Genomic DNA, 23,698 nt, shown 5'->3' on the forward strand with positions numbered 1-23,698 from the left:
AATCTCACTCCTTCGGTGGACCTTGAGTGCCACCCTAGGGGAGCATTGCCATAATTCCTTGGAGGCTTTTTGGGGTAGATTTTTGGATGTTCGAGCTACTCCGTGGAGTAGACTGGGCACAAAAAAGGGGAACTAAGTACTCTTGTGGGAAGGTATTCTGGTGGAGATAGTTCTGGGTTTTTGGAGGCCCAATCCTTGGACAACTTACAACAGATTTTAGGTGGATTTGTGGGCTGAAGGAATGCTCATTGCCAAAGTCGAATTATTCTTCCTGGAGCCTGCGCAGTTCTTGGTGGAGTTGTTTGTGGGGAATTCTTGGCTAAGGGATTTTGGGGTTGGCTTGCCAAGAGGTGCAAGAAGGCTTGTTGGGAGGATTTTCTCAGCATTTTGGAGGGGTTGCAGAGGTTGATTTCATGTAGGACGAATTTTCTAGGCAGTGGAGGGACTCATAGAAATTGGGGGTGATTTTGGAGCGTCAGAACTAGACCAAACCCTTCGTAGATTTTTCCGGGTTTGTGGTGGAGAGTCCAAGATTAATTTGGCATAATTTTTGAGCACTTTGGAGGCTCAAACAAGGATTTCTTCCAACCAACAGTTTTCAAGGACTAGCACATAACATTGAGGAGAAGTGTTTCTCTTACATTTGGATAACATCTTTCTCACTTGGGATTGTCTAGCTTGATTTGGCAAACCCAAGTGCTCATATTCCATGCATTGTACTGTCCTCTTGATAATATAGTGCCTCAGTTTGGTGCAACTCTGGTGCAAATTATGGATGTTTAATTGTTGTCTAAATATTTCTGTGTTGCATGTGTAATTTTGCTTAATACCACTCCTAATATTCCTAATAAGAACATTACAATAAAGTGTTAAAATTTGACAGCTCAGGGATGGATTTCTCCTAGAAGAAATAATATCTTTCAGTTCTTTTTGAACCACTTATAATAAAATTTCATTTCTAACAATTCTAATATAAATTTCCAAAAATAGTAAGTCACATCTCAATTTGGAAGTGACTCTCCAAAAATATTAAGTCATGTTTAAATGATCAAGGATGATCTCGAGATATGGAATCCACTTTAAAATCAAATCAATCATGATTATACAAGTCAAGAATTAATATTTTTATTCTTACTAGTATTATTATTATTATGATACTATTATTTATAAAATAGTCTAAAGTCATTCACCTTTAATGGATTAATAAAAACAAATTCTTTCATGGAATAAGTAAATTAAATTGAGAATCTTTTACTTGGAAAATCGAACCTCTCTCTTGGAATAAAGTAGTAACTCGACACTTAAGAGAATGTAACCCCCCCTCTAATTCAATGTATGGCAAAAGTTAACTCCTCATTAAATGCACTTGTAACTCCCTCATTCAATTCAATTTGTAATTCTCACCAAATATTCTCTCATGTTTAATTGTAAGTCTCTCTCCCTAATTTGAATTGTAACTCCTCAAGACAAGTGTACCTCTCTCTCTATTCTTGGGATGAGTTACACTTCTCCTCGAGTAACTCCTCTCTCATGGAATTTGATTCTCCTATTATTGGCTCAAGGCATGAATTCATTTTGTAATTTCATTTTGTAAACAAGAGCAAGTGAGAGTTGAGCGAAACATGTTCATTGTGAAGAAAGAGAGCTAGTGTTGAGTGCATGCAAGAGAAGTGTGAGAACAAGTGAAGAGTAAGAGCAAGAGAAGAGCTAGAACAAGTGTGAAGGACAAGATCTGATCAAGAGAAGGAGATCTTCAAGCAAAGAGCAAGAGCACTGTAGCGGCAAGTTGATTAGGCATTGGTGACTTTATTCATTTTCATTCACTCTCTTTCTGTACTTTGCTGAACAATTGAAGAAATCTAATATAAGAAGAATCATCTGAGTTTTCCCCTTGTGGGTTTTCCCTTGGTCATTGGACCTAACTCTATGTGTCTTATATTTGTGTTTGGCAGTGTTCATATGATCCTTAAGTTTATGTTCTATCTACAATTTCTGATCTGAAAAGTTTTGAAGAAGAAATCTGCGTTTTAAGTAATTGCAACATCATAGAAAATTCAATTTTTTGCAAAGTAAATTCAAATTTCTGCAAAATACATTCAGTTCCATTTAGTTTTCTGCAAAGTACATTCAATTTTCTGCAAAGTTCATTCAATCTGCTACATAGAACTTTGAAGTTTCTGCAAATAATTTTTAATTTTCTGCATAGAACTTTCAGATTTTAACATAAAATACATAATATTAAAGTACCTCATAAAGTTATTTTTAAGTCACATGACTTTGATAACTCATAAAGTCACTAAAAAGGTGTTCTCATATGTTTTCCTAGGCAAAAGACTAAAACACTTGGAAACACCTCTTTGGGACCTTTTCTCAACACCAATAGCCAAGGTTAATTAATAAATTAATCAATGTGCTTTTCCTAAGTTAGACTTAGGAAAGAATCATTAAAGTCACTTAATAAATTAAGCAAGTATCTGGAGAGGCTTTGGATAATTTTTGCATGCTTGACACGTAGCCTATGCAGAAACACTAGTTCAAGCTATAAGCATCAACGCCAAGGAACGTATTCTACACCACCCCACTCTTATCTCTCTAGAACAAATATTCATGAGAAGGAATTGCAGGCTAGAAGAAAAGACATATTTTTCCATAAAATGCTTCGTTGAGGACAAAGTGTCTTTGATGATAGAGGCAATGCAAAAATAAAAAATACATAAATAAATATCACAAGGCTCATGGTGTCATTTCATTCTTTCTTTACGAATTATATATTTATTTATCTTATATCGATTTCAATTATCTTTCCTTCTTACGTTGGATATTTCCCTGTTTATGAACCATTGTTCATTGCTGACCGAACTAAAACTGACTGGAAAATTGGTTTCAACAATCGATAAGAATTTATCAGATGAGGGTCAATCTGTATTGACTCCCTGGATTGGCCGATTTGGTATCAAAATTCATTGGTGGGTGATCCCATCTGGTCTGGCTGGTGCCAGCCCGCACTGGCTTATTCTGATAACATTGGTCACATTGGCTTCAAATGTTGATGCAGACAACATAATTCATCTGAAATTGTGAGTTTGCAATGATAATTATACATAGTTAATCAAGAAATAATATTGTGTATGCATGAGTTAAGTGAGGAAGAGGAAGGAAAAAAACATCACACTATGGCAAGTTACCATGAAACCTCTAGTTGAGGCCATGGTGTATACAACATATATACACATTGATCGATAGAGATGGAGGTGACACAATTAAAATAGTGAACACCTTCACTTGATGATACCTCAATTCGAGAAAGGGCCTTTTTATGCATAGAGGATCAGCTACATAATGGCTGTTTAACAACCATTTGCTCAATTAATTAGGACTTGCTAATCAATTTTCTTCATCCTCTCTTTGTTCTACCTCACAACCCATTCTGTAATAATGTAAATGATCACATTATAATAATAAGACTTTATAATGACACCTAATCAACATGTTCATTGTAGACTACAAGACAAAATATGACTTACACGCTACTTGGGGATAACAACTATTCATAGTTATCCTTTTGTGGCTATGCTAGTTTGTTTAAAAGGTTAATACTTTCAATTGTCTTCACCATGATAGGATTTGGGATTTTAAAACTTAATGTTTGATCGCTGGATATCTTTGGCATGGACTAATCCCTAGAAGTGTTCAACTGTAGCTTTGTCTCCAAAGCTGAAATACATGAAAACATGAAATGATGTCTTTTAATATCTTGCTATTCGTTCTTTGCTAATGTTTTCTCGATGCTTGTAGAAATTTCGAAGATAAAACTATAGGTATTTATGTTCTTAGAATGATAGCATGCAGCCTCAACTTTGTTTCAGCGATGATTTAGAAACTGCTTGATTTCTTAAAGAACATGTTTTCAATATAACTTGTCTATGAAGATTGGTGGTAGTACATCCTATTTTATTTCCTAGAAGTGAATTCCATTTATATGCTTCTATGATGTAGCCAAAGAAATCTAGTGCAATGTAACATTCCAATTTTTGATTGGTAAGCTTGAAACGAAATTCAGGTAAAGATGGTATTTTGATCCTTGTGGTCTGGTTTCCTGTGCAGATCCAGAGCAACTTCTATGTGTTGTTACAGGGCAGACTGCCAAGTATGTAAGTGGCATCCAAAGTTGTTATTATTGTGTTTTCTTCCTGCCCTTGCCTCAAATTATTGCACACTTTTGTTTTTTAAAGTGAATCTGAAAAAATAATTTGGACTTGTAATATAAACAAGATAATGTGTTATGTGAACTTCCAATACAAGCTTTACCTCGAATATTTTATGGTTTGTATCAATCATTTTGAAAGTTAGATTTGCATGTGAAATCCCTCAACTCTTTACCAATCTACCTAATAGATGTAAGGAGGGAGCAATTTTGGAGGCATGAGTTACCCCTTTTCTCGGTTTTCCTTTTCCACCCCTCTAGTGTATGTTTTACTTTTTAATGATAATACCTTACTATGGGTGTATAACTTAGGAGTCCAAGCTTGCATTTGAGATATTTAACATTTCTTCATCCCTTAAGATCAGGCGGTTTATCACTAATCAAGGTTGGGACAATACACGACTTCCTTTTCATGCATGGAACATCAGGTGTTCTAGGAATCAAGTGATCACTCATGAAGGGGGTAGAACTCATGATATAGGCTTTTTCCCGTGTGCTAATTTTACTCCCAACCATCTTTTACATTTTTCCTTTTTCTTTTGTTGTGAATTTCTTTGTTTTTATTGTTCTTTTAGTTGCATCAACCTCCCGGGAAATGATTTCCGACCCAAACCCAAGGATGAGGATGAGAAGGTGCCAATCCTCATGACGAATGATCACCAACTCGAATAGTGGATATGGTATATGTTGATTTTTAGGGATTTTCTTAACTGATAATTACTTCCAATGATTATTAAACCAATTCATCTTATACCACATTCATCATTAAGTAATTATACAAGAAAATTATCAACAGTAAAACAATAATGACAGCAGAGTCATGAAGAAACAAACAAACACAAGAGACACAAAATTTTATCCTAGGAAAACCCCAAACTAGGGGAAAAATCTTGCAACCTTTTCTTAGAGAAAATTTTCCAATTCAATAAGAGATACGGTCTGAGTTCTATGGAATGACCTAAAAATTTCTAGGGCAAGACCAACCCTTCATCCATGAATAATGGTCCTTAAGGATTTGTCTTCAAACCAAGCTTCCATAAGGATTTGCCTTCAAACCAAGCTTACTCCAAGCAGAAACTCGACCCTTAAACCAACCCTTTTTCAAATTGAAATTCGACCTTCCTTCTCTGCCCTAGAACAAGGATAAGAGCTCCTCTTCTCTTGCTTATATTGTCCTTCTTAGGATGATTTGCAGCTACGTCATAAGATTTTAGATGTCCGAATTGCTTTCCCAAATGATGAGGCTAACTTGCCTTTATATAGTGAACAAAGGTGTCCCCCAAGTGGTGTGATTGTTGGGTTGAGTCGACTTAAGTAGGGTTGAGTTGACCTTACATTTTTGGAGGCAAAATTCACAATTTGAAAATTCAAATTTTACTTCTTTTGGAGCCGACTTGAAGTATAGTACATATTTGTCATTTCTTTCTATTTTGGAGGGCTAATACAATTTATGAAGACCGACCATAGCTACAAAAATTCAACACTCCCTCTTGGCTATGGAGGTATTCATAATGACTTCCAGAAATGTTCCCTTATTGAATAAAAATTTCTCTATACCAAGAAAGGGTTGAAATGAGCTTAGCTATGTTGATGTATCCATCCACCACATGTTCAACACAAGAACCATGTCGAAATCATCCTCGCATGAACATCAAAGGAGGGACTCGTCGTTACTTGGAGTCATGTTAGGAACCCCACCTGACCCATGGTGAAACATGGGGCCCTTTTACCATTCCCACATGTCATCACATGTGATTGAATGGTAGATACCTGCCGGATGCTATAAGGCACAAGCTAAACCCACTAGCCAAACCCCATGGCAATATGGTCAGAACTCCACAAGCTAGGGGAGCAATCCAGGCCTTGATGCTAACAGGGCCAATCTCTCCAACCATAAACTATTGTTTCCCAATCAAACCCCATGACCTAAGAGAGAAATCCAGGCCTTGATGTTTATAGGGCCAATCCCTTCAACCATAAACCATGGTTTCCCAGTCAAACCCCATGGCCTAAGAGAGAAATCGAGACCTTGATGTTCAACGAGCCAATCTCCCCAACCATAAACTATGGTTTCCCAGTCAAACCCATTGACCTTGTTGAGAAACCAAGTACAATGTGTACAAGTGCTATTTTTGAACTACTAATAATTATTTGTGAATTATTAGGGCTTCTTTTAATTCTTCTTCTTCATCCAATAATTACACTTCAGAAATTCAACTAATAGCAATGACAAGAAAATAGAGATCACAATGCACAATAGACAAGAGACAACAAAAATTAGGCGAGAGGCTAGGGCAAAACCCACAAGGGGAAAATCCAACTTCTTTCCTTAGAAAACCAATCGAACAAGAGATATCAAAGTCAAGTTATAGATAAAAAACCAACTTCACCAAGTGTCCAAGTCAACCCTCTTTAATTAGATTTGTTGAAATGAGGTTGTCATTGATTTTAAAATTTGGGTACCAGAGGACAAGTGGTTCCCTAAGGCTTTGATATTTGGCCTAGGGAAAAGTGTCCAAATTTATTTGTACTTTTCTCTTAAAGTGACTTTATAAGTGGTAAAGTCAATTTAATTTAAAAGTGACTTTATAAGTGGTAATGTTACATTCTAATTTAAAAGTGACTTTATAAGTGGTAAAGTTACATTCTAATTTAAATATGACTTTATTAAAGTCAATGAAGAATTAGAAGTGAAAAAGTGACTATGGAAATAAAAGTCTGAGTGGGTCTTTATTTAAGTGGGTGAGTTAAAAAATAGAAAGTGAGAATTAAATGCACATTTATTCTCATCCCTAGATCTAAATGAATCTTAGCCATTAGATTTTAGGGTAACCCAAAAGGTCATTTAGAAAATAAAAGGAGAAGAGAAGAGGAAAAGATCAATTCATTCTTCTGTGAGCATTTGAGAGAAAGAGAAGAGAGCAAGGAGAAAATTTCTGAGCAGTGAGGAACTGAAGAAGAGCAGCGAGAAAACATTTCAGCAAATCTGGGCAGCAACATTTATTGGCATGCATCCCAAGGCAAAACCGTACAATAGGAGAAAGGCATAAAAATCGAGGAAGAGGGACAACAGAAAGGGCATGAATTTCGAGGCAGATTTGGGAACGAATTTCGAGGCAATCGTACTACTGAAATCCATACAGTCCGTACAACAAGTTATGGCCACATTTTTTGAGGCAAGCCGTACAACATTTAATGCTGTTTTATTGCTGTAAAAATTTCTGTTTTGGCTATTTGTTGATTGGCACGATTTTCGAGGTGGAGTTCAAGCACAAAAATTGAGATAAGTTGTAATTTGTGGTTGCTGGAATTTTTACCGTGTATTTTAGTTTCTCTGTAAAAGCATTTTCAGAAATAAAGAAGAGCTCTCAAACTAGTTTTCCCCAAGAGTTGCAGGGGGTTTTTCCAGGGTCACATTGACCGAAAATCACTGCTTTATTTTCTGTGTGTGGCTGCCATAATTTTGCTGTGTTTTATTTACGCAATTTCAGTAGTTGTGAAATCTCTAAATCTGTGTTTTCAGAAAATTATTGTCATTTCCAGATTTTAGAATTTTTATCATGCTTGGATTTTAAACTAAATGCATGGAGTGATAAGGAAAATTGACGACCGAAGTGGTGGTTGAATTTTCTTCATGGTATCAGAGCTTGGTTGGTTGAAAAGAGCAGTTTGGGACAACAAAGTGAAAATTACAGCAAGCTAATTTTTACATAGAAAACAAAAACCTTTACCACAGATTTGAAAATTTCAGTTTGGTAGGACAGTGAAAGATGTCTTTGTGTTTGAGAGTTGAAGACAGGTTGGATGGGCTGAACAACTACAGTGCATGGAAGGAGAGAATCCAAAGCATCTTTGAGGAAGCAGAAGTCTGGAGCATTATGGTAAATACCACACAGAACCCAGTAGTAGTACCTGCTAACCTTGTACAGTTGGCAGAGTTTAACAAAAAGAATGCTAAGGCAAAAAGATTGATTCTGGAAGGAATCAAAGACCATGTCATTCCTCATGTGAGAGGAAGGACTTATGCATATGAGTTGTGGACAACCTTGACCAGTCTTTACTAGAGCTCAAATAAAAACAAAAGGTTGGTCCGAAAAGAGAAACTGAAGGCCATTAAAATGGCTAAGACTGACAGTGCTACAACATACCTCACAAAGATCACTTCAGTGAGAGATGAGTTGGCAGCCGTAGGTGAGACCATTGCACCCATTGAGTTGGTGAGGATTGCTTTGAATGGTCCTCCAAGACTTGGGAGAATTTTGTGGATGGCATTGTTGCATGGGAAAACCTTCCCGATTGGGAGAGGTTGTGGGATGATTGCATTCAGAATGAGATCAGAAAGAACCATCTTGGGGCAGCCAAACAGGCGGAGGAGAATGACAATGTGGCATTGTTAGCAAGAGTCTAGAAGGGCAGAGCAAAGAAGCAAGCTTCCAACAATGGAGGCAAAGGCAAAGGTAAAGGTAAGTAGCAAAACAAGGAAAAGGACTATTCCAAAGTCAAATGTTGGAATTGTCAAAAGTTGGGACACTATATTGTTGTGTGTTCGGAGAGGAAGAACAAGAAAGTGAAAGACAAACCCATGGCAGCTTCTGCGGAGATAGAGGGATTCTCAGAGAGCTTTGATCGGGAGTTTGGGTTCATAGCTTGTGAGGCCACTAGTGCAGGATCACCTGCCATACAGGTTCAGAGGGAGTGTGCATTCCCCACTACTAGCAGAGCATCTTCTAGCATTTGGTATGTTGACAATGGTGCTTCCCACCACATGACAGGAGTCAGAGAGTACTTCTATGAGATTTCAGAGCGTGATACTGATATGGAGGTAGTACTTGGTGATGACAACATTGTTAGAGCAGTCGGTGTGGGGACATTGACATTTGATAGGGGACCCAAACCTCCCTTGAAAGTGTTAGATGTTCTATATGTGCCTGGAATGAGGAAGAACCTGATATTCGTCTCATCACTTTAGGACAAAGGGTATGATGTGTTGTTCAGGAGAGGGTAGGTGTTTATATATCTTAGGGGAACTCCAACTTCTTCAGCTAGATAGATTGGTGTGCGCCATGCCAAGGTGTACAAGTTCTCATTCCAACCCTTGATGGCATTGAGTAGCAGCACCCGAGACAGGACCGACAACAGATCTAGCAGTTTAGAGTTGTGTGAGATTTGGCACCGCAAGATGGGGCACATGTATCATGGGGCCTTGAGTACATTGCGGGAGATCACCACTGGTGTGCCAGATTTCAGTTCTGATCACCTTGATGTATGCAGAGGATGTGTTATGGGGAAGTTTGCCAGATCCCCTTTTCCCAGCAGTGACAACAGAGCGACCGGGATCCTTGACTTGATTCATACTGATGTGAGTGGTCAGATGTCTCATGTAGCCTTGAGTGGCTATGAGTACTATATTTTATTCATTGATGACCACTCCGGGAAGATTTGGATTTATTTCTTTAAGACCAAGAGTGAGGTCTTTAAGCAGTTTCAAGAGTTCAAAGCTCTTGTGGAGATTCAAACAGGTAGGAAGATCAAGGTCCTCAGGTCGGACAATGGAGGGCAGTATACCCTTGGTGAGTTTGTTGATTTTTGTGTTGAGGCAGGCATTAGGAGGGAGTTCACAGTTCCTTACTACCGCCAACAAGATGAGGTTGTAGAGAGGAAGAATAGATCCATTGCAGGGGCTGCCAAAGCCATGCTTCATGATCAGGGGTTACCTTTATTTTTATGGGCAGAGGCCTGCAACACTGCTGTGTACTTGCAGAACAGGTGTCCACATCGTGCCTTGGGGAATGTGACTCCGGAGGAGGCTTTTCCTGGGAAGAAGCCTGATGTTAGGCACTTTCATATCTTTGGGTGCCTTACATATTCCTATGTCCCCAAGGAGAACATGACCAAGCTATAGCCCACTGTAGACAAGGGCATCTTTATGGGTTATAACGAGACCTCGAAAGCTTATCGGATTTATATTCCTGCACAGAGGAAAGTGGTTGTTAGGCGGGATGTGAAGTTCGAGGAGGAGAGAGCTTTCAGGAGGTCACGGGAGTTAGAGTATCCAAAGTCACCAGACCCTCAGGAGCAGCTGAGTCAGTCACAGGGATCTAGTGGTCAGGGATCAGGAGGTACATCGATTACAGTGTCAGGTCCATCAGTGAGCAGTGGCTCTCAGAGTCAAGTGGGTGGTCCTTCGAGCACCATGCAGGGCAGTCTGTAGAGCAGTTCACAAGGTAGTCCACTAATGGACAGTTCGCACAGTACTTCAGCATCTATAGGCACAGATTCAGACATGAGGTCAGTTGGCAGGCCTTCAGGAGTTCAGGCTTCTGATGATGATGAGGATTTTTTCACTCCGGTGGGAGAAGTATGCTCAGGAAAGAGCAAACCCAAGTGGCTTCAAGATACCTTACACGGGGCCACATCAGTTGCTGGGCCAAAGAGACAGGTTAGAGAGAGTAAACCACCTGAGCGGTTCTATAGTTACATGGCATTGGTAACAAGCATTGTTGACTCGAAGTCTTCTAGTTATGAGGAGGTAGCCAGCTAGCAGGTCTCGAGAGAGGCCATGATGGAGGAGTATTCTTCTATTATGTAGAACGATGTTTGGGAGGTAGTGCCGAGGCATGAAGTTAAATCAATTGTTACTTCCAGATGGCTCTACAAGATAAAGCATGCTGTAGATGGTAGCATCGAGGAGTTCAAGGCTCGATTTGTGGCGAGAGGGTTCTCACAGGTAGAGAGAGTTGACTATGAGGAGACCTTTGCTCTCTAGCTTCGCTCCATTATATCGATTGCAACAGAGATGGGTTGGAAGATCCACCAGATGGATGTGAAGCCCACATTTCTCAATGGCTTCATTCAAGAGGAGGTTTATATTGAGCAGCCGTAGGGCTTTGAGGTGCATGGGAAGGAGTCCCATGTGTGCAGATTGAAAAAGGCACTTTATGGCCTGAAGCAAGCTCCTAGAGCTTGGTACTCGAGGATTGATACATACTTGCAGCAGTTGGGTTTCATAAAGAGTGAGGCTGATCTGAACCTATACTTCATTGTGGTGGGTGGGGAGCCTCTCATTTTGGTGTTGTATGTTGATGACTTGATCATCACTGGTGCAGAGAGACTCATTAAGGGCTGTAAGAGAGATCTTGCTTCAGGGTTTGAGATGAAGGATATTGGCTTGATACATTATTTTCTGGGGTTGGAGGTGTGGTAGGAGGGGCATTTCTTCCTGGGATAAGGGATGTACATCGTGGATATTCTTAGTAGATTTCACATGGAGGACTGCAAACCCATGTCTACACCTATGATCACTAACTAGAAGAAGCTTCACGCTTTTGATTCCGAGTTGGTGGATCCTAGTCTATACAGACAACTGATTGGTTGTTTGATGTATTTGGTCAACACTCGACCAGATATATGTTTTGTAGTTAACACTATGAGTCAGTTCATGTGTGAGCCTAGGAGAGTGCACTAGGTGGTTGCAAAACACATTCTTTGTTACTTGCAGGGGACTGTGGATTTTGGTCTGGACTATAGACAGGGTGATGGAGTGAGATTGGCAGGGTACACAAATTTAGATTGGGTAGGTTGTGCTTCAGATAGGAAGAGTACTTCTGGGTGTATTAGAATATCTCTATTTAGTATTTAATGCTTAGTCTTTTAGCTGTTGCTATTTTTATTCTTTTAGCAGTTTCTTAGATGAAACTGTTTGTTTCCATATTCTACATAGAAACCTGATGTTTCTATTATTGTAAATATCTTTGTATTATCATTGAGCTGTTTGCTCATTTCAAATTAATTCATTTGATATTCTTTTATGGTATCAGAGCGAGGTTAAGAGATTTCCTGAACAGTTATTCTCTCTGCATCCTAATCTCTTGAGTCCTTTCTAAGGTCGAGCCCTCTGTAAGCCAGGCAGCCTTCACTGAGTCTTAGCTTCGGCTTTGCTCACTGTGATAAAAGCTTACAGTCGTCCATCTCGATACAGAAATGGATTCTTCCCCTGCATAATCACTTCTCTGAGGAATTAACTTTGTGGCGGTGACCGTTTCGTGGGAGCGGGATTCGTTCTCTGGCTAGAAAATTAGCAATTCTACTGTGTTTTTCATCCGAGTAAAGTCAATTTATGAAAAATTCAGTCTCATTTCGAAATTGCTAAATCAGTGGATTAATCGATCGATCGTGTTTTATTAAGCGATTCAGTGTGTGCGTGTGCATTCACCAAGTTTCATTTGCGTCTCTGGAGCAGAGCGGATATAAGCAGTTATACTTAGTGTAAAACCCTTCTTCGTCGCCATTCTTGAGTTATACTTAGGGCGAACGACCTTATCTCACCGCATTCGTCCATTTCCACAGCCGTCGTTCACGCGACATCACAGGGTCAACGAGCGAGGAAAAGCCGACGATTTCAGTGTGTAATTAGAATGCTGCTGGTGAACCCGACGTGAACACGACAGAACAAATAAAATACGCGTGGCTCTGTCCGAATTTTCCAGCGATTCAAGTCTCTCCGCCCAGCTACAACAATTACGCATTTCCAGTGATTTAAAGTCCCGTTTGTATCACGCGACGGGATTTTCCAGACGGCAATCACGTAAAGGTTTCCAGATTCACGGGTTCACGGGTTTGATTTTCCAGATTCACGGGTTTGATTTTCCAGATTATAGTGACGGCAATCACGTAAAGGTATTTTCCAGATCCTGGTATTTTCCAGATTATAGTGACGGGTTTGCTTAGTAATTGGATTAAAGTATATTGTGATTCTATTTGAAACGGTGGGACCAGAATAGCATCACAGTTATTTTTTGAAGTGGGATCAGAACAGCATCACAGTTATCATCTGGTTTTGATCTGATGTTTTGATCAAAACAGCATCACAGTTTATCATCAGTACAAGTGATCAAACCAGCATCACAGTTATCCTTTGGTCTAGTTTTTTTTTTATCTGGTGCACTGATACAGATCTGAGTAATTTTTTTTGTATGCAAGTCTATTTTTTTTCACAACAGAATTTGTTAAGATTTGCTACAGTCATCTTGAAAGAAGATTTTTAAGCAGGCAGCTACACTTTGTTGTGTGTCAGACTTCTGTAAAATGGCCACGCTCACCAATCTGATGTTAGAAGGAAATCAACGCTTTAATGGCAGCAACTATAACATTTGGAAACAAAGAATGCTGATCATTTTTGAATACAGGCGTCTTGATTAGCTCATTTTGGGCAAAGAGTCTCGTCCCGGTACAGCTGGTACCGATCAAGATAAATTTGATGATCGAAATCGGGAGGCTGTTATGCTTCTCAAGCTCTCTGTTGCTGATGATCAGTTACCACAGATTCCTTCTGGCAAGACCACTGCCGAAATCTGGCAACAGTTGAAAGAACTGCATGAGACATCTGACAAAAGCAGAGCATTTTTTCTCAAAAATCAGTTGTTCTCCATCATGATGGATGAGCATATGTCTTTACAGCAACATCTCAACAAAATTAAAGACATTCGAGATCAGCTTGAAGCTATTGGTCGGACCATGGAGGAAGAAGATATGGTAGTCATTACTCTGAAAAGTCTACCGAAATCTTATGAACACTTCATCGAAACGCTCAACATTACAACCACAAATGTTGATCTGAAGTTTCCAGATTTATGTACCAAACTTCTGCAGCAAGATAGGTGGAAACAACAGTTTGGTAGTGGTACTTCATCAGTGCCCTCGGAAAATGCATTTGCTGCAAAATACCAGTCCTCTCAGTCTTTTCAGCAGAAAGGCTCTCCTCAGCCTTTTGATCCTGCCAGGAAGAAAAGTGTGCAGTGTAATTACTGTCACAGGTTCGGTCACATGAAGAAAGATTGCCGACAGAGGATTACTTCTGAACAGAACAAACAGGGAGGGCCACATCAGACAGCGAATGTTGCAGAACATTCCGAGCAGATAGATTCTGCCTTTTATGCCTTTATGGCTAAAAGGTCTTCAGAACATGTTCCTTCCTCTGCATGGTACATTGATTCTGGTGCATCACGCCACTTCTCTCACAGGCGTGACTGGTTTATTGACTTCTCACCTTTCAGTGATTCGGTGGTATTTGGTGGAGGTGAAAAGTACAATGTAGCTGGCAGGGGTACAGTTCAAATTCAGTCTGGTGGACGCACGCTCATATTTCTAAATGTATACTATGTTCCTGGTATGGAGATTAATCTGCTATCTGTCAGCCAGATTATGAGGAATTCTCCTCAGCTTGATGTTGTGTTCAGTGCACACAAGTGTTCCATCATTGACAGGGAGACCAGACTAACAGTTGCTGTTGGCCTAGAGGACCATGGTCTATACAGGCTACTTGACACCGGTGACTTTCCAGAAGTGGCTCTAGCAGCACGTGTCTCTCCCATCAGCACTCTATGGCATCAGCGATATGGGCATCTCAATATGCAGTATCTCTCTCAGCTCTCTCGGGAGGGACTTGTGTCAGGATTACCTGATATTCAGACTCAGCAGTTGGGGGTATGCAGCGCCTGTCAAGCGGGAAAGCAACATCGGTCTTCATTCAAAAATGGAGAATCTTGGCGCGCATCTAAGGTACTTCAGTTACTTCATGCTGATATTTGTGGTCCTATGAATACAGCTTCTATCACTGCTTGCAAATATTTTTTACTTATTGTAGATGACTTCAGTAGAAAGATGTGGGTGTATTTTTTAAAAAATAAATCTGATGCTCTTAGTACCTTTCAGAAGTTTAAAACCTTAGTTGAAAAAGAATCTGGTTGTAATATCATGACCCTTAGGACCGACAATGGGGGGGAATTTTGTTCCTCAGCTTTTGCCAACTTCTGTGATATTCATGGCATCAAACGTCAATTAACCACACCTTACACTCCCCAGCAGAACAGTGTTGTCGAGCGTCGCAACCGCACGGTTGTTGAAATGGCTCGTTCCATGTTACAACACAGGAGTGTTCCAAACAAATTCTGGGCTGAAGCAGTATTTACTGCTGTTTACCTTCTTAACCGATCACCTACTTAGGCTGTTAAAGGGAAGACTCCTGAAGAAGTTTGGTCTGGTCGTAAGCCTAAGATCAGTCATCTCAAAGTATTTGGCTCAGTTGCATATGTTTGGATTCCATCTGCTAAGCGCTCTAAGTTGGATTCCAAAAGTCAGAAACTCATGATGACAGGTTACAGTGATCATCACAAGGCCTATAGGCTGATAGATATAGCCACTGGTCGTCTTAGCTTCAGTCGAGATGTATTTGATGAAGACAGAGGATTCTTTCAGTCTTCTTCTTCTGAGCAGCGTTCTGAGGATCAGCCTCACAGTGTTCTTCTTCCGGTCAGTCCACCTGATGGGAGGGATGATGTAGCATCAGTATTTGATAATACTCTATCTGAGCTTCCTCCAGAAGCTAACCCTCCTCTTGCTGTCTCTATTGAGCCTTCTCCACCTCCTCCTGATATTGGTTCCTCTACTCCTGATATTGGTTCTTCTTCTCTTCGGCCTAAATGGTGGGCTAAAACCATAGGTGATCTCCGGGATGATGAGCTCCTTGAAGGTAGAACTTCTAGACATAAGAACAGACAACAGTCTACAGTCAATTTTGCTCTTATGGCTAACCTACACAGTATTTTTGAGCCTCAAACCTATTCAGAAGCTAAGGGTACATCTGAGTGGGAACAGGCTATGGAAGCCGAATTCCAGAGTCTTCAGAAGAATCACACCTGGACACTTTCTGATCTTCCTGCCGAAAAAAAGCCCATAGGCTGCAAATGGGTGTATAAAGTGAAATACAAAGCTGATGGAACCATAGACAAGTATAAAGTTCGTCTTGTAGCTCGAGGGTTCTCACAGAAGGAAGGCATCGATTATGAGGAGACTTTTGCTCCTACAGCCAAGATGAGTACCATAAGGCTTGTTCTTGCCCTAGCAGCTCAGTTCAATTGGAAAGTTCATCAGATGGATGTAAAGAGTGCTTTCCTAAATGGTGATCTTCAAGAAGAAGTCTACATGACGCAGCCTCCAGGATTCAAGGTTGCTGGTCAAGAACAGAAAGTATGTCGGTTAGCTAAAGCAATCTATGGATTGAAACAAGCTCCTCGGGCTTGGTACATGAAAATTGATCAGTACTGACAGATCAGGGTTTTCAGCGGAGCCCATCTGATGCAAACCTGTATATCAAGCATACTGGTGATGATATCTTGTTTGTGGTTGTCTATGTGGATGACCTTATCATTACTGGCAGCTCTGCACATTTGATCCATGGGATCAAACAAGATCTATGCAGAACTTTTGAGATGACAGACTTGGGACTCCTTCATTACTGTCTGGGGGTTGAAGTTTGGCAGACTGAAAATCAGATCTTTCTCTCTCAGTCCAAGTATGCCAAAAATCTTGTGGAAAGGTTCAGAATGCAGGATTGCAAACCGGCCACGACTCCCATGGAACCAGGGCTCAAACTTTCAGCACAGTCATCCTCTCCCCTTGTGGATGAAACTTTATTCAGGCAATTAGTGGGCAGTCTCATCTATCTTACTGCTACCAGACCTGACATCAGTTTTGCAGTAAGCTACATTTCTCGCTTTATGTCAGCTCCTAAAGCTGATCATTGGATAGCAGCAAAGCGGGTGCTACGATATGTGCGTGGTACTTCTGATTATGGCCTCTTATATACTCGCAGCTCCAATCCTATTCTCAGTGGCTACACTGACTCTGACTGGGCCGGTTCGGTTGATGACCGTAAATCTACAGCTGGGTATGTGTTTAGTCTAGGATCTGGTGCTGTTACTTGGACTAGTAAGAAGCAACAGGCAGTGGCTCTCTCCTCAACAGAAGCAGAGTATCGGGGAGCAGTTAAGGCATCCTGTGAGGCAGTTTGGCTTCGTCGTATGCTTGCAGATATGCATGTTTTCCAGACAGGGCCTACTTCTTTGTTTTGTGATAATTAGGGAGTGCTCAAACTTGCCAAGAATCCAGTTTTTCATGAACGAACAAAGCATGTGGAAACTCATTGCCACTACATTCGCCAGCTGGTTGAAGACGGCTTAGTTCAGTTGCAATATGTTCCCACAACAGAGCAGCTCGCCGACATTTTCACCAAGCCTCTTGGTCCTGATAAATTTGTAAAATTCCGAGGGTCTATTGGTGTTGTAAATAGATTGAGCATTAAGGGAGGGTATTAGAATATCTCTATTTAGTATTTAATGCTCAGTCTTTTAGCTGTTGCTATTTTTATTCTTTTAGCAGTTTCTTAGATGAAACTGTTTGTTTCCATATTCTACATAGAAACCTGATGTTTCTATTATTGTAAATATCTTTGTATTATCATTGAGCTGTTTGCTCATTTCAAATTAATTCATTTGATATTCTTTTAGGGTGTTGTTTTGGGTTGGGTTCAGCAGTTGTGTTGTGGATCAGACGGAAACAACAGTCAGTTGCATTGAGCTCAGCTGAGGCAGAGTATATGGCTGCTAGTTTGGCTAGTTGTGAGGCCATATGGCTTCGCAATATGTTGTTTGGTCTATTTGGTCAGGCATTGAGACCTTCAGTGATTTACTGTGATAATCAGAGTTGGATAAAACTCATGGAGAATCTAGTTTTTCATGATATGTCAAAGCATATTGAGATCAACTATCACTTCATTAGAGATTATGCCCAAAAGGGAGCTGTCAAGCTTGAGTACATTTCCACAAATGAGCAGGTAGCGGACATTTTCACGAAAGCCTTGCCACAGGGCAAGCATGTCTACTTCAAAGAGAAGTTGGGAGTGGTGAGGAACACTTTCCTCAGTAAGAGTGAGTGTTAAAATTTGGGTACCAGAGGACAAGTGGTTCCCTAAGGCTTTGATCTTTAGCTTAGGGAAAAATGTCCAAATTTATTTGTACTTTTCTCCTAAATTGACTTTATAAGTGGTAAAGTCAATTTAATTTGAAAGTGATTTTAGAAGTGGTAAAGTTACATTCTAATTTAAAAGTGACTTTATAAGTGGTAAAGTTACATTCTAATTTAAAGGTGACTTTATTAAAGTCAGTGAAGAATTAGAAAGTGAAAAAGTGACCATGGAAACAAAAGACTAAGTAGGTCTTTATTTAAGTGGGTGAGTTAAAAAATAGAATGTGAGAATTAAATGCACATTTATTCTCATCCCTAGATCTAAATGAATCTCAACGATTCGATCTTAGGGTAACCCAAAAGGTCATTTAGAGAATAAAAGGAGAAGAGAAGAGGAAAATATCAATTCATTCTTTCATGAGCATTTGAGAGAAAGAGAAGAGAGCAAGAAGAAAATTTCCGAGTAGTGACGAAGTGAAGAAGAGCAGCGAGAAGACATTTCAACAAATTTGGGCAGCAACATTTATTGGCACGCATCCCAAGGCAAAACCGTACAGTAGGAGAAATGCACAAAAATCGAGGAAGAGGAACAACACAGAAATCAAGGAAGAGGGACAACAGAAAGGGCACGAATTTTGAGGCAACTGTACTGCTAAACTCTGTACGGTCCACACAATTCGTACAACAAATTCTAGGCACATTTTCTGAGGCAGGCCATACAAGATTTAATGATGTTTTATTGCTGTAAATTTTTTTGTTTTGGCTGTTCGCTGATTGGCACGATTTTCGAGGTGGGGTTCAAGCACAAAAATCTAGATAAGTTGTAATTTGTGGTTGCTGGAATTTTTACTGTGTATTTCAGTTTCTTTGTAAAAGCATTTTCAGAAATAAAGAAGAGCTCTCAAACTGGTTTTTCCCAAGAGTTGTAGGGGTTTTTCTAGGGTCACGTTGACCAAAAATCACTTTGTTATTTTCTGTGTGTGGCTGTCATAATTTTGCTGTGTTTTATTTCTGCAATTTCAACAGTTGTGAAATCTCTAAATTTGTGTTTTCAGAAAATTATTGTCATCTCCAGATTTTAGAATTTTTATCATGCTTGGATTTAAAACTAAATGCATGGAGTGATAAAGAAAACTAATAACTGAAGTGGGGGTTGAAATTTCTTCAATTGATGTCAACCCAAGCATTACTAGAAGATGCCCCATCTTTGTTGACCGAAATGACATGGCAACTCTTGGTTTCTAGAGTCAAGATCAAGACCACCTTTGTTTGATTCCTTGTCATGTAGATTCCGACGGTATGTGGCACGCCACAAGAGCCTTCACTGTTTGAGAGATATCCATGTTCAAAGATGAAGCACCCATCTCAATGGTCAAAACCCCTAAAGAAGGTTAACTGACATCTTATTATTGGTTCATGGGCTTAGAAGAAATTTATCATGGTTGGACTCTTGGAGGACTAATTATTGAAAGAATTATTCATGGGCTTAGAATAATTTCCAAATCCTGGTTGGAGGACTAATTACATATATTACTATGAAATAATTTTTGGACCGATGTTTTGGGTCCAATCCAAAATTCAAATTTGAATTTGAATTTATTGGACTCCCCTCCCAAAATACTCAAATTGGCTACCTCTTATGAAAGCCCATCAAATCTATATAAACACACTCATCTGCTCCTTCTATTACACTTAGGATTTCCTATACCTATTCCTATCCATAAGTTCTTTCTTACACAATGAAAGTATCAAGTTCGATGGCAAGAGAGGAGGGAAGGCAAGCCAAGGTCGCTTAGAGCATCCTACTATCCCTAGGTCTCAAATCAAGGCAAGCGAAGTCAAGAGGAAGGCTGTTAGAGGGAGATCGAAGTCTCCTAGAGAAGCAACAATAGTTGCAGCAGTTGCTGGGGAGAAGAATTTTGGATCTACTGGGAAGTCAAAGATATTGCAGCAGGAGGCCGAGGAAGACTTGATCTTGGTGGGTATTTGTCCGAGTCTAGGTCATGGTATTAGTCAATTGAAAGATCTGAAAGATAAGAAGAGATTTTACGGGTTTTCCCTTCAAGAGGAGGGGTTTTGGCCTTGGCTTGCAGCTTAGATACCGTGTCATTGTTCTTACTGTTTTGGTAGCTGTTTGATGTATTGCACATTGGAATAAGAAAGATCAAGGCTAATAAGTAAAAGATAGCACAAACAATTATGAAGTTAAGAGAATTAACATATACATTGCCCTATTCAATTCTCAACACCCTCCCCTTGTCCACACTTTGGGTCGGGCCTGGAACTATGACCTGAAGGTTGATGAAGTTAAAAAGAAAGTGAAAAGCATAATTTAACCACTCTCAACATGAAATGTACCATAAAATGCAAAAGATGGCCGAGACATACAAATTTAGCACATGTGCAAAAGCTAACATGAGCTCTACCCCTATCATCATGGCCATGACCCTGGTTCCTAGGGCCCCTCATATTGCTCCCCTGCATCATTAAGGAACCCATGATTGTCCCAACCCCTGGTGGGTGATGAATTGCCCAACTTAACGGGATAATCACCACTATATCTTACACATCATGCTCCCATTCCTTGGATTCCTGAGCAGTTTATAAAGAAAAATCAATAAAGGGCAAAAGGCATATGAAAAAGGGTGGAAAAACAAAGGTCAGAGTATCTTAGGTAGCATGATTGCTCCCTCTTACATCTATACCCATGTGTGGGTTTCCCTCATTATAGTTTCCCTTGTACCATGGCATGTGGCTTAGAGCTTTCCCCTGCGGCCCCACTCCGTTCCATCATTATTTCACATGACACTTGCCATTTGACAGATCTACCATGGACCTGTAACTCCCTTAGAGGTTGAAACCACCTAATAGGGTCCTTGATTAACCATCTTCTTGAACTCGGAGACTCTTGTACACTCTAAAGCCCATTATGGAAGGATATGCCACTATGAAGTGCCCACTAGGTTCCATGACTTGTAAGCTCATTTTCTCAACTACACTAATTATTTGTGGTACTAGAAGGTGAGGAGACACATTGGATCTTATGCAAGATTGCATGTGGGTCTTCGTCTTGAGGTTTGGTCTCCCTATACAAGGTCCAAGCCCTCTAGAGGGTCATTTTGACATTTATAGGGTGTGCGTTGAGAGCCATGGGCCTCCAGTATAATAGAGAGCAGATAGCCATGTCATGGGATCCTTTAGCACCACCCATTTCTCGCTTGTGTTCCACTTATTTCATGATGATGATGCACCTGGACCACCTTGCCCAACCGGCTACACACTTGGCAGTTGATCTAGGGCCTAGATGGGGTTTTGTCTCACCATGGGAGACAAAGGGAGGGTTTGCATCATCGTTCCAAGCCTTGCAGATGGGATACATGCTTGTTCGATTCCGCTGGAGACCCATGAGGATGCTTTTGTGCCCCCACAACCACTTGGGAGCACCACAGATCATTTGCTTGGAGATCAAGGGGCTGTTCCCTTCATCACTATTTTTGGAGGCCTTCCATTCATTTCGACACATATTGGACTTCATTAGGTCTTCCAACAACGCTCCTAGCTATTGTAATATCATTTCAGCTCTCTTGAGAGGCTTAATTTTCATATTATGGAGCTATTTGGTGGGCTTGTCACCAAAAGGTTGTTATTTGTACATTATTTCATTATTAGGGTCATCATTAGGCCTAATTAGGCAATTTGAATGCCTCAGAGGATCATATAAATTGATGAGAGGTTCATTTCATTCCTCATCATCACTTGAACTTGGATGAATTCTCTTGAAGAGAATTTCACACTTTTTCTTGGTTGTCTATTGGAGATCACCTGATGCATTTCACTAATTTTGGAGCTGAAATTTTCGTTCTCTCTTGGAGCCATTGGAGCCATATTCTTGATCTTGGATTTGGATATATCTCTTGTTATCTTGTAAGTAGATTTTGTTAAGTAATTTTTGCTTATGAAATAATGTTTAATGTGTGGAAATTATGCAACTAGCTCTTGTTATTTCATGCCTTAATTGTTGAATATCATTGCAAAAAAATGTTAGAAAGCAAATTTGTGCATGTTACTCATTGATAGCAAGTAGATGAATGTTCCTAGTAGAGTAGAACTTGTTTTCTTTCCATGAAAGTCCATAAATCTTGGATGGGTAAATGCTAGAGAGTGCTTACTGGGGCATCATTTTCTAGCCTCCTTGAAGACGATTTTGGCCTAATTTCGAAGCACATAGACTCCATAGCCCAAGGACAAGGCACTGATCCAATTGAATTTGTTGATCACCTCGTCTTCCCTTCTCTTTTTCCCTCTGAAAGTTTTCGGCCTCCAAACCTAGATGGGCTAACTAGGGCTTCCTGGAAAATTCATTAGAGGGATCATTTTTCAAATTTGCTTGAATAGGCTTCTGCGTTGGTGTCTCGTCTAGTGATCCTCCGGGTTTCATGCAACTCCCACAGTTCAATTTTGAGAAATCTCAAGCCCTAACTCCAAATTTGAAGCTTATCTTTGTTGAGAAATCTAGGGCATGAGCATTAGGGTTTTTCTCTTCCATTAGTGACTGCTTGTTAATGCTTTTTACTTCTTTAGATTAGGATCTTCTTTACGTTAGATTATTAGTGTTCTTTTTCATCAAACAGTAGCCAATGCATGAACATAAATACACAAGAGACACATCGTGTAGGCTATAAGCCAGGGCCAAAATCTCTCACTCTTTGAGAGGAAAACCTACACAAATTCTTCTTCTAGAGATTCCAATTGACGAAATACCAAGACCGAGACCCTTGACCTATTAGCTGCGTCCAAGATCAAGACACTAGCCCTCTTGACTATCTTCTCCTTCCTCCTTTCGGTTCCTCTCACAACTGAGATCATCTTCTTTCATAACACACTTGAGATGACATTGTACTATATCACTGTTTTGTTACCAAACTGTCCTTACTACAACTTTAGTAAGATGCTGTAATACTTCTCTTAATGGTAGCTCTTTCACATCATGGCTTCTATACATCATACTGTCCGAGATAACATACATCATGGCTTCTATGGCTCCTATACATCACACTATCTGAGATCTGAACTTCATACCTTTGCTGTCTCTTTGTATGCTGTGAAATAACACCTGAAAACATCCCTTTACACAGAGATCTGAGTACTGTACTTTTCCATCGAGATCATCTGAACTGTTTGACTGTAACTAGCACCTAAAATCTCAGAGCTGTTCAAATTCTGAATTTCTGCTACCCAATTGAAATTACCTGAAATTTTCATTGTAATTGCTATGCGAAAATCTCAGAGATGCGAAGTTCTATTCACTGTAATTACCCACCGAAATTGCAGAGGTATACGAGTTCTGTGTTCTCCTTATGCGAAGATCCTAGCAGGGTATATATAGTGGTTGGTCCTCCATAAATGAGCCGACATGTTCATACGAATAGGTGAGTCCCTTTAACTGTGAGACGACATGAGTTTTGTGTTAATCTTGAAGCTGACATGAGGAAGAGAGCTAGTGCTTGTCGTTGGAGAGCTGGTAGACAGTCCTATAAACTAGAATACTCTTGACATATCTTCATACATGACATTGACTCTTTGACAAATCCTAAAGCTCTCAATGGGAGCCATCTAGAAATAAAAACTCTTGCTCATGAAACCCATGAAGCAAGGCATTACAAAAATAATTTTATTCTTTTATTTCATCATTTA

General features: G+C 39.9%; 1 protein-coding gene across 2 annotated transcripts in view; it reads left to right on the forward strand.

Moving 5' to 3' along the window:
* SWC2 (DNA binding protein SWC2) overlaps positions 1 to 23,698 on the forward strand; it is a 271,223-nt gene that overhangs the window by 160,535 nt on the left and 86,990 nt on the right. Inside the window, exon 10 of one of the 2 annotated variants that reach the window (XR_016260632.1) lies at positions 4,105 to 4,151. Coding sequence is in view for 1 of the 2 variants with exons in the window: in XM_089431761.1 (XP_089287887.1) it covers positions 4,105 to 4,147 (43 nt within the window). In the remaining variant the exon portion in view is untranslated. The remainder of the gene's footprint in view (positions 1 to 4,104; positions 4,152 to 23,698) is intronic. The other variant, XM_089431761.1, reaches the window with a different exon arrangement.

The sequence above is a fragment of the Pinus tabuliformis genome, chromosome 5_1 (assembly GCF_031772625.1).
Source record: "Pinus tabuliformis cultivar Carrire ecotype Pingquan chromosome 5_1, CPIR1, whole genome shotgun sequence".
Classification (NCBI taxonomy): domain Eukaryota; kingdom Viridiplantae; phylum Streptophyta; class Pinopsida; order Pinales; family Pinaceae; genus Pinus; species Pinus tabuliformis.